This window comes from Micropterus dolomieu, linkage group LG18, assembly GCF_021292245.1.
Source record: "Micropterus dolomieu isolate WLL.071019.BEF.003 ecotype Adirondacks linkage group LG18, ASM2129224v1, whole genome shotgun sequence".
In the NCBI taxonomy this organism is placed as follows: domain Eukaryota; kingdom Metazoa; phylum Chordata; class Actinopteri; order Centrarchiformes; family Centrarchidae; genus Micropterus; species Micropterus dolomieu.
In genome coordinates, this window is record NC_060167.1 from 29098727 (window position 1) to 29111064 (window position 12338).

Here is a 12338-nt window from a genome sequence, read left to right on the forward strand (position 1 = left end):
GGATCAAAAGGAGTAAAATGCATTGAGGCCCTGTTGAATTGCAGAGAAACTGGGCCAAAAAAAGCTCTGACACGTTTGATCATGACGCTTCATCTCTGTTTCCCATTTCGTCTTATGAACTGCAGATTGTGTCTACAGGGTAATCTTGAATGCACTTTTGAACATATGGTATTAAGTAACTTGGCATGTGCTACAGTAACTGGAAGAAACTTCATGATGTAAGCTCAGAAAATCTTTACAGTTATCCTCCCCCTCCCCCCGACCAACAAATCTTTCGGCAGATACAGGCAGAGGAGGAAGGGAAGGTGCTGAGGACAACAGGAGAAATAGGGCACAGAAACGGCACAAAGTAAGTAGTGAGAGGAGGAGTGGAGGAACATTTTTTAAGACTGTTCTATCCAGGCTTTGAAGTTGTGAAAGGATGGAAGCTCTTTGCTTTACTTTTCTTCAAAGACTTCATTTCCACACACACACACACACACACACACACACACTTTTGGGAGGCCTGGGATAACAATGTCAGCCTCCTCACTCTTTTGTCTTTGGTTTGCCCAAATAATGAGAGCTCTGTACTCTACAGAGTCCTACGATACAATTTCTACCTGCCACCCAATATCTGCCTCACTATGACACTTACACTACATCTTTCTATTGTTAAACCAGGAACTTCAATGACTCAAAACGATTCCAACGTCTGTAATAACCAAAGAAACTGAACCGTAACAACCACATTCTTGTTCATTTGTTGAATATATTATTTTATTTTAACATCATCATCATCATCATCATAGTTTAACTTTTAATTTTCCCTTCATTCATTTAAAATGATCACCTCTGAATGTACACATACTGCAAACTGTCAAAAATATACAAACAAATGCAGGCTTGTGCTATAGTCTGGTCAAATGTCTAAAAAACAGTGGCACTGGGGGAGAGAAAGAGAGAGAGAAAGAAAGAGAGCGAGCAAGAGAATAAAGGCAGGAGAGAGAGAGAGAGAGAGAGAGAGAGAGAGAGAGAGAGAGAGAGAGAGAGAGAGAGAGAGAGAAACATTGAATCCGGTAAAGACATGCACAGCATCATCGTGAGCACCGGTGATCCAGGTGCTCGGTACTTCCATGGGATCCTCGTGGAAAAGTACATACATTTCATCATCTGACAGTGCGGCACAAAATGCCAGTCACATATCAAATCAAAAACAAAATGTCGCTCATTAATGGAACTGTTAGGCACATCATTGTTTTTTATGGTTTTACATTTTCTGGAAAAGTCTGAGTTACTGTAAATGTAGAATGCTTAACCAAAAACAAGAAGAAGAAAAAAAGAAACATACAATAAAAAACAAACAAAAAAAAAACACTTAAAAGTCGTTTTGGAATCAATGTCTTGTTAGTAACTCAACATTGTTAAGTGTGTGTGTATGCGTGTATGTTTGTTGTCTAGTGTGTGTATCTATGTGTATCTAACTGGGTGCATTTCTGTAGAACCAAGTGGTAATGGGAGTGAGTACTTGAGGTGTTTTGTGGATAGAGGCTGTGATTGGCTGTCAGCCGTCCAGTCAGATGCTCAGGTCTTTGGGGTTATCCTTGTAGGTCTTCTTGGGCTCAGGGAGCGTTGGCTTGGATGAGCGACTGGTGTCGGTCTTGAGCGCCCTGAAGTACTCTCTCACCTTAGCCTCTACCAAATAGTCATCGTCCTCTTCGTCCTCCGAGTCATCCCTTCTGGAGCTCCTGACTGGGGAAATATCTCGTCCAAGGCTGCGTGTACGGTACTGTGGCAAGGGGGTACTACCTCGACTGGCGTAGCGCCCATCCCTCACCGTCCTCTCAGGTGAGCGCCCCCTCAACAACGAGCTGTACTTCTTATAGGCTGAATCGGAGTCAGGGGTGCGCACTCTGGGCAAGGTGATGTCTCTGTAGGCGTCTCTCTGGTTGCGGGATGCCAGGTCACTCAGCAGGCCGTTCCCCCTGTAGGCTGTCTCCATGGTGTAGGCTTTCATCAGCAGACTGTCCTCCCCATACAGGCGCTCCTCCCTGTGCAGCGTTGAAAATGTGGCCTCCCTGTTCAGGCGGTCCAGGGCTGGGGGCTCACGGAGGATGCTGTCCTCAGAAGGGAGGCTGAGTTCAGGAGTCTTGGGTGGCTCCTTCAATACGGCCTCATCCCCGTTGGGCTTCTCCATGCTGCGGCTCTGTCTCTCTGGGGAGGTGTACCGGCGGTAGGGGTCTGATGAGTGGGCGTGACGTCTGGTGGGGGAGTGGTACCGAGAGCGATGGGGGGACCTGTGGCGGTGAGGCGAGCGGTGAGGCGAACGGTGGCGTGAGCGGTAAGGAGAGCGGTAGGGCGAGCGGTGGCGGTTATGAGAGGAGGAGTGTTGACCGTGGTGCCTCTCAGGTGAGCGGCCGTGACGGTGTTGTCTGTGATGGCCATCCAGGGTGTTTTCTGCACTGCGTGACCGGCCGTGCCCCTTGTCAGGCGAACGGTGGCGGCGGCGGTGCCCGCTAGAATGGTGACGGTGGCCGTCACTTCCCTTGCCATCCTTGGACTTTCTCCCTGGACTTTCTCCCCTTGTGTTTTCTCTTATTGGGAGAGCGGTGGCGGTGGTTGGAATGATGGTGCTTGCCGGTGCCGGTAGAGTGGCGGGTCGGCTCCTTCTTGCTCCGGGATGATTGTTGGGGTTCTGGTGGGTAGCTTGACTCCAATGGCGCGTTGGTTGAGGGCATGGCGCTCACTTCCGCAGCGTTTTGTAACCCTGAGGCTGGGTTGGCTGCGATGCTGTTGTCGGGGCTGCCGTCTGCAACACAGTGTGACAGACGAGGGCAGGGGTATCAAACATGCATCTAGACTCTAAAAGCTCCTATCTGCTTTCACATTAATCATGCTAAATAACTCAGACATGAAGATTAGAACATTTCCAATGGAAGCCATTCTGATGTTAATGCCAGCAAAGACGGCTCGATGGCACATCCAATGGGTGAAACAGTAGTGTAGCTTACACATGACAATAAAAGGCAGTGACACAAAGGCAGCCATTGCTTGAAGAGACTTGTTACCAACAACAAAGGTCTAGCTGGGGTCATCTCTCTGAAGCAGAAGAGGACTTCGCTGGTCGGCCAACTGGACTGGAGGCTGGTTACAGTCAGTGCCAACGTGCTGCATGTTGATGATGCTGCTTGATTGAACTGATTAGCCATGCTCTTTCATGCACTGCCATGATGCCAGACACTTTTTTAATGTTTAAAGCAAATAAAATGCTCAAGATGAGATCCAAAAACTATTGCTGTATTGCTGTAACAATGTGTGCGGTATAGGCGGCATTTTGCTAAGACATGGAGAATTTATTAGGAAATTCACCCTGATAGTCTAGTAATCGTCTACATAAGCAGCCACCCCAATGCTTAGTTCCTTATCAGGTTCTTAAGATTAATCCTTACAGTTTTTCTACTCAGTTCTACTCTAAATACGTCTTCAGGTCTGCATTTTAAGGAAAGACTACAAACTGCACAAACTACAGCAGAAAACTACTAATAACAAAGAGGGTGTCCTCTGATGGTCTAAAGTAGTGTGAATTTTAAGCTATTAAAATTTTAAGCTACACTCATTTCACCTTTAGACTCGTTGCTCAAAGGTTAAACGCAACTGGCGCAGATGTATGCATAAAGTATCCATAACAGCGGCTACGGCAGTACTGGCAATGCATTTTGGATGAATGGATTTGTACGCATGGATTAGAGCACTGGCATGGGTGAGTTGAGGCCACACCACACAGATCAAGATGGAGAAAAAGAGAGACAAAGAAAAAGAAAGACAGGAAGTGGGAGGGAGAGCCAGACGACAGGGGAGGACAGTTACAAACCGTGGTCTGATTTTGGAGGACAGAGGCCTCCCCCATCTTGTCATTTCTCATACATGCAGTGAGATGGGAAGCGACCATCCCTGAAGGAAGACAAGAGCCCAGCGCAATACGGGAAGAAAAAAAAAAAGAAAAAAAGACAAAAGCACAGGGTTTAGATCGCTTGGAACCAACTTGAAGAAAGAAAAGGAGAATTATTGTGTTGATTTTCAATGAAAAAAAAAAGTGTTTATTTGATCATTGAGTCATTCAGAATAAAGAGACAGTCCAGGAAATTGCCCTCACCCTTCAGTGGAAACCATCAGTTACAGAGAAAAGTCCTCAAACCAAGCGCACACGCACTCAGACACAATAACCCACACATACCTAAACATGTGGACACAGAAGCAGCAGAAACCCAAACCCAAAAAATAAAGACAGTGAGAGTTGCACACCCACAACAACGGCGTATGAAGCAGTTTTACATTGCTGACAGAAATCAAAAGGAATACTGGCAAGACTGTCAAAGGTTGTGCCAACTAAAAAAGTACAAACAATGATCCAAAATATACAAGTTCACATGATGTCATATAGGTGCAGGTTAAGACGGCACATTCTTAGCGCAAATAAAATTACATTGATGAACTTTTCAGGCAGGCAAATGAATCTCCACTTTAAAAAAAAAGTAACAAAAATCCCCCCCAAAACATTAATGATGACTCGTGACTATCAATCAAAACAGGTCAATACGATAAAAACAAGAAACGCTCCATAAATATTATGGAAAATAGACAACAGAAGGGAGAAAAAAAAAAGACAAGTTCATGCAGCAATAGACTTTTATCCATTAATATGTGGCTTCGACTCACGGCTCTGTACATGGAACAAAAATACTTGCCTCTATTCTTTTAATCACTGTACAAAACGTCTATATAATTGGAGCAACTCTTTTTTTGAATGGGGATGGGTGGAGTTCCTATCGTCACAGCTTTTGAATGACATTAACAGTGGGTGCAAATAAAATCCATGGATTAGTGAGTAATGTCAAGCACAGTATAGTGAGATGTTCTCTCTTCGCAATACAGTTCTCACTCAAAGAGTTCAGTAGCTTACATTCACCTTCAATAAATATCATAAATACGCTTGTGTCACGTCCTAACCAAAGCTGCGAGATGTCCGACATTATCGTGGGATGCATGAGTTTTCTTTTCCTCTTAACGCTAGATGAGTGTTTAATGAGGATTTGGAGCACTCAATATTACTTCTTACCCACAAGAAACATTGATTTTTACTACTCTGGTCATTCAAACCACCCTGTAAACAGTTTCTGATTTCATGTGGCACTGACATCAGACCCACCACCTTTCTGTAAAGTCCCAGCAGAGTGCTTTTGCTCAGTGGCCAGAAGGTGAAAAGTGACAGCGGGATGACATGGAAACAGAGAGCAGGTGACAGCAGGAGGGGGTAACAGCACCCACAGGAGCACCTCCACCCCTGCTCCCCTCAAAATCCCAAAGCCCAGGAGTGACCTCCACCAGAAAGACACCCAAGACAAACCAACCCCCTCCCTGTCCCTGGTGGGTTTGTCCCAGGGATGGGTGAAGGGTCCTGGGAGGGCAATACAGTTATTTCCCCTTCGACCCACAATCGTCCACTGGGCGTCCCCCAGGCTCAGGGTGTGAAGATGGGGGAGAAGGGAATGTTTTCGTAGATTGACCCACCATATTCAGGCACAGAGCCATCACCCCTCTTGAGCACCAGATGGGCGTTCCGGCCTCCACTCTTGATGAGCTCAATGGCCCGCGCGTGCTTCATGCCCTTGGTGCTCTCGCCATTGATCTCAAGGATTTCATCGCCGACCTGTGGAAAGGAAGAAGACCGGGAAGGAAAGGTGGGAGGCAGAGAGGAGAGACAGAGTTACAGGTGAAGATAGAGAGGGAGAACGGGGTAAATCAGAGGGGAAAGGGAGAAATAGCAAAAACCAGAAAAAGGAGAGGAGACAGCAGTGCAAGACAGAATGCGGAAAACAAGTGACAGTGGGGAAAGAAAGTACACAAGAGGAAAGATGAGAGGCACGAAGGTTCAAAGAGACACAATGACAGCAGAAAAGAAGGAAAGGGAGGACAGATTGAGCAGAAGTTACATATCACTCTCAACTCTGAACACTCTGATCTGTAAACCGCACAGTAGAAACATTTTTTTTTCAAAATCAACAGTTTCCAGAGAGGGCAAATTGCATCGAAAAGCAGCAACTGAGACACAGAGAGAGGAAACTGAGGAAATCAGGAGCCAGAAGAAACACTTTTTGCTTCCCGATTCTTTGCCTCCACGCCTCAGGTTATCCGTCAGTGCTGTCTGCGCCGAGGGAATACCTCTCTGGCAGAATATGGATCTCTCACTGACACCTCTCTCTGCCTCACAGAGCTGCTACTATTAATATCTCTGCTAACAAGGTGCACAAACATACATGTATGTATTCATATAAGCATGTACAAGTGCATACAAATACATGCACACCCTACACACTTCCTAACTGTAGCATAATAACAGATATCAAAAACTCCCTTATAGCTCTCACATGCATACACAGTCAGCGAACAGGCTGCGTATGTCTCCCATGCAAAGAGGGGAGAATCCATTAACCCTGCGGGGACGTGCTACTGGTTTACGCAATTAATCAAAATAAAGGTTAAATATTACAGATTCATGACAGCTTCTGTAGCATGTATGAATGGCACTTTACAACTTGTAGAGACACGTTCATTAATAAAAAATGGACATGTTCTGCCAGCAGGTATGCGCCATGACTGCAATGTTTGTGTGCCTTGTGTTTTGATACTGCACTCACTCAATGTGCCCTAGCCTGTAGGCGACCGTGTTTATATTCAGCAAAGTTTAGTTTGCAGTAATTGGGGGTACATTGTGCGATAACATAATTCTGATTAGTGTAAAGTTTATGTGGGAGTATAATCACGTCTCTCACACAGCTCATTCATACTGGAATCCTACTATTCTTCATTTACTTCATTCATTTTCAAGGGACTTAAATATTTTCTAAATCAAAACAATATTAAAAAGTACTACAGAGAATTAGTATTGCCCTTCCACAAAGTTGAAGACTTGTGAGAGACATCACTAGGGGTTATTTTTTCAAACTTTAGAAAACTCCTCCAGGACAGAATATATTATACAACTGTTTTCAGAGGCTGGGTATTACTTCCTAGAACAGGAGTGCCACTTTAAAAAAACCAAACTCTTCGGATATGAAAGTTACAAAGAAAACAAAGCATCTTCTATTTGTCTAAATGGGGCCTAATAATTGGAAACATTTGATGATTTTTGGTGTGTGAATGCGGTTAGTACACTGTTTCTTTACCCTCATATTTCCGTTGCGGACAGCTGCTCCGTCCTCAGCAAGCCTCAGCACGTACAGGTCCATGTTGTATTCTCTTCCTCCCCGCAGGCTGAAGCCAAAGCCTTTGTTGTCTCGCTCCAGGTCCACTGAGTAGAACTCAGCATCCTGATGAAAACAGACCACACACACACACACACACACACACACACACGGAAAGAGAGGGAGAGAGAAAGACACATTTGCATCAAGGTTTGTGATTCAGATTTGAAGTGTGTGTCTATCCTTTGAAGTGGGCTTCTATTTCAGGAGCATGGGACAAATGCCACCTTCAGGAAAGTCACACCTTTTTAATAGTTGTGCCAGACCCTCTGAATGTATGTGTGTGTATGTGTGTGTACATGCATATGCTCAGGTGTAAGGATGCTGAATTATTGATGCCTTGGGCTCTGGATGGACAAAGAGAAAGGATACAGGCAGAGAGGGAGTGGGGATGGGTGGGGGGGGGGGGGGGGGGGGGGGCACCACAAGGACAGGCAGACAGCCACAGCAGCTCCTGTCTTCACGCCCTCCTAATCTCCTCTGCTGAGGGATCAATGCTATCTGTGAGAGCAATCTCCACACCGCCAGATTAATTCAGCAGCGAACACAGTGGACTGAGGGGTTACTTTGCAAAGCAGACAGGCTTTCCTTAATGCATGGACTCTGATAACGGCAGCAGGTAGACGTAAAGGGAAAAATAAAAACAGGCACTTTGTTTGTCCTTGGGAAGGTGGGTGGGTGGAATGGTTGATGCACAAAGGGATGGAGGATGAATAGATGTTTGGGTGCTGGTACAAGCTGGATGGATGTATGCAGATTGGACTGCAGATTGCCGGGGTGCTCGATGGAAACATGAAATGAACGGATGTATGAATGAAGCGACAGGTGAATGGATGATTGGAGTGTCCTTCCTTACCTGAGGTGAGACTTGCTGTGTTGGGGGTTGGGGAGGAGGGGCTTGCGGGGCTTTAAATTCAAACGATTCCTGTTTTGGTTTGGTGTTGAGCCTGAGACAGAAAGAGAGCAGTCAGTGTGAAATGTTTAAGGGTCAATCAGTCAGAGACATAACACATTTTAGGCATTAAATGAGGAATTTAATCTGCACTACTTTTGACACTTCATCTGAAAAACCCAACGTTCTACTGCCTTTTTAAAAGGACTATACTGTACAAAACACTCAATTTCCCAGTGTGCCCCTTACCTGGCCTCAGGTGCAGCCTGTTGCTGAGGTGTGTGAGTGGTGGTTATAGTGGCGATCTTCTCCGCATTGGTCAACAAAGATGCATTTGATGACTCTGAGGGAGAGTGAAAAGAAAAAAAGTAATAGTTGTTGAGATATTTCAGTCTAGACCAAAAGGCAGGAACCTGTCTGCCTCATGCAAACATAAAACTCTTCTTGCTACACTGAGTAAATCTTACTGACATTTGCTTTTTCCATGGAGCTCCTAATTTCATACATTAAAATTTCCATAAAAATTACTCCAACAGAAGTGTCCCTGGTGTCCTGGAAGACACTGTGTAATGGAATTAAATCTATATTTCAAATGTGAAACATTTTCATTTTTTAGCGCGAGCGCTGGTGTAGACAAGCGTTAGCCGACCCACAGGGACCACCACTAGCTCCACAGCCTCCAGGCTTCCTCCGCCACCAAGATCTGGGACACCCGAATTATGCGGCGCATTTTCTGTTTCTTTTCCAAAAGGTATACATCTCACTGCAGAATGAAACTCCCTCCTGTCTGCCTGTGAAATGTCAAACAGGAAACATACACACTTGCAGCCTCTAGGGATATAAAAGCTCCCGGTTACTCTGTCTTTTATCTCAACACTGATTCAATCATTTTGTGTTATCAACGAATAATGCTGGGCTGTAACGACATAAACAGAGCATCATTACACCACTCCTGTCGCATAAAGAAATCTTTCTTCTCCTTAACAAGCTAATCTTTCTTGGCCATTTACAGGTATCCTTTATTTGATTACAACTCTCCACTCCACTCTTCTTCTCCTACTCGCTATTCCTCTCACGGTCACTCCCCCCAATCTAGTCATCTCCTCCACTTCCACCAGTCTTATTGGAGCCTCTTGACTTAACTCTTCGATTGTCCATTGTCCATGAGGTACAAAGTTAACTAATAATGCTGCAGCACTGGTGGGGGCAAGCTTAATTTTCAGACTACGTTAATGCATGGGTGTATGCGAATGTGGATCAACCCCGAACTGTGGTACAAGTTCACAATATTTTCTGTTGCTAATTTCTCCCTTTCACAGCCTCAAATTTGTCCCTGTAAACCCCATTCGCCCCTCCATCTGTTTATTTGCATAACCCACTACATCCATTCTGCTGCGTCTCTCCATTTCTCTCTCCTCTGACTGTTTTCTGTCTGGAAATTAATCGAATAAGCTCCGTTTCTCTCTGTCTTTCCGTTCCGCTCGCGACCCACTGCCTCTTTTCTCCCCTTTCGCTTAAAAACATTCATGGCACACAGAAAAAAAGCACTGAGCTGTTTCTGTAATTTCTCTCTGGCCCTGCCAATATGCCCTCCCACCCTTAACAGACCGAGTTACAAGTTACAGGTACAATCAAAATGAGAAATTCGGGAGAGAGGAAGAGGAGCAGAGAGCCAAAGAAGCCGAATAGAGATAAGAGAAGAGGAAAAGCTGTACTACACATTATACCCCATGTTTTGCTAAAAAATGGCACATCATATCACCTAAGGCGCGTCTCTCTCCCTTCTCGTACAGGAAGCAATAAGGTGTGCTTGGTCTACGCCTCTCTGCTGCAGAGACACAAGCTTTGAGGAAGGCATTAGCTGTTTGTGCATGCATTACTGTGCACCAGCTGGAAGACTATCATGCCCGTTTTCCTTGTCATTGCAGAAAGATTGAGTATCAGTCACTACAAAACTCCATCTGTGTTCCCACACAGGGGAGACGTGAACCTGACTTCACCTCGGAAGAACCGATGGTATTTATTCATGTCAGAAAGTTTAGACAGGACTGATCCACACAAAAATAGGCATGCTCAGTCTTGTGTAAACAGAGCCAGAGAGAGCAGTCACTCAGAGACACAACTTAGAAACACAAGCCGCAATCTTTTCCTGTCACTCTCTGTGTCAGCCGGCGTCGGTTTGTTTGACACATGCACATAAACACAAACCAGAACTTTCCGATAAAGCATATCCGGTTATTTCTCTCTGACGCCGTCTCTCTTGTCTCTGTGTCTTTTTGGCAGAGCAATTTTGGCTCACTGTTCTCATCAACTGCTGTGCAAGAAAAGAAAACCTCTTCATCCATAGGAAGTGAGCTGGAAAGCAACGAGCGGCGGACAAATAGCTCCAATTTCTACAAGTGCGCAGGTTGACAGGGAGTATCGCCTTCCTTGCACACACACATACACTTAATTAAACAGTATTTGTGAAGCATGCCAGGGTGATCTGTCAGCACAAAGCAGCAAGAGCTCTCAGTTGCACAGCACAACACACAATGCGCACAAACTTTTCCTTAAAACCACTTTGACAAAAAGACATGCCCACATACATAGAGGATGTCTCACACACACACACACACACACATACACCCACATCTATCTATCATTTAAAAGTGCAGGCATGCCAAAGGCAGAAACGCAAAGGCTGAGAAAGTTCCCAAATATGGCCAAAGAAGCAGTTTTTTCAGCACTGCGCAGATGTTCTAGTGACTTTACACGCAAGTGAAGAAACTGTATGCTTTTTAACACTACAAGCAAACATAATAAATCACTCGGGAAAGTGACAACTCCAGTATCAGACAATGTAATAATTAGGGGTGTGACGAGATCTCGTAAGATTAAAACGTGACAAGATTTCTCACACAATTGACATTTTTCACAAGCTGCACTTTATCGGAGGAGCTTAAGTTAACATTTGTGTGGATTCGTGGTGAGATTTCTGCCTGATCACACATGTTGTTGGTTAGTTTCGTTTTCCACCTCCTTATCTCATCTTTACATGCAGTCCCAGCCAGAAGGTCTGAAGGGGATACTACCATATCAGCACAGTGGTGACGTTAAGCACAGCAGAGGGCAGGGCAGGGAAACATATTTAATCTCATTAAATGATGACATTAGTCTCGTTATATTATGACTTTGTTCACGTCAGAGAACACAGATATGTTGGATAGATTCCCTAACCATCTATTACCTATTCCTTACTCACCGTCTCCAGGAATGATGCGTAGTGTGACGGTGTTCCCGGCCTCCTTGATGAGGTTGACGATGTCAGAGTGGGACTTGTTGGTGATGGAGCATCCGTTCACGGCTAAGATGCGGTCGCCGACTTTCAGCTTCCCGCAGCGGTCGGCCGGGCTCCCCTCAATGATGCGCCCTATTTTGTGGGGCATGGCCACACATGCATTGCCAGCTATGGTCACCATTGACATGTTGTGATGCATGATATGGGGCGTGCGTGTTTGTGTGTATGGTGATGTTGGATTGTATTTTGAGAGAGAATGAGAAAGAAGGGAAAGGAGTAGAAAAAGAGGATCAGAAGGTTAAGTGGTTAAGTCCCAGACAGCCAACAGCCAGTCAAGCCAAAGTCACTTAGAGAAGCTGACCAGAAAAAATGCAATGCAAGCTTTGGCAAAGAAGGGAAAATGTGTGCACTTGGAAGAAATCTTGATTCTCTGTAAAGAGAATCTGTCATCCTCTAGTTCTCAGTACTTTTCCACTGGAAAAACTAAACTTAACTCCATGTGCAGTGTATTCGTCCTCCTCCACCCTCTGTCTCATCCTCTCTTACTTAAAGCTGCTTCAGCACCAAGTTTCTAAAACAGGTATCATTATTATTGAGAGTCCCTCAGCAGCAAAAAGCTAATAATGAAAAAACTGTGTTGTGTCGTCTGCATCCCAAATAACTGCACCTGAAGAAAGTTGGTGATGGCAAACATACATCAGAGCTGACATTACACCAACTACCCTGAGGTCTCTGTTTTCCTCCCTCTCTGTCTGCAGTCTAACATCAGTCACGGCAGAGAAAAGAAGCGTGCAATCACTCATTCTTTCTCCATCTTCTTATTCATTATTATTCATTTCTCCCTACAACCACGCTCCACTCTTTTTTCCCCCCACTGCAAACATGT

The 12338-nt window shown here is 45.0% G+C and overlaps 1 protein-coding gene across 1 annotated transcript in view; it reads right to left on the minus strand.

The window, feature by feature from the left end:
• Positions 1-773: 773 nt before the first annotated feature.
• magi1b (membrane associated guanylate kinase, WW and PDZ domain containing 1b) overlaps positions 774-12338 on the minus strand; it is a 142764-nt gene continuing 131199 nt past the window's right edge. Inside the window, 7 exon segments of the mRNA XM_046076068.1 lie at positions 774-2540; positions 2542-2788; positions 5548-5686; positions 7203-7346; positions 8137-8227; positions 8422-8515; positions 11417-11620. Coding sequence (XP_045932024.1) covers positions 1556-2540; positions 2542-2788; positions 5548-5686; positions 7203-7346; positions 8137-8227; positions 8422-8515; positions 11417-11620 — 1904 coding nt within the window. The 3' untranslated portion in view covers positions 774-1555.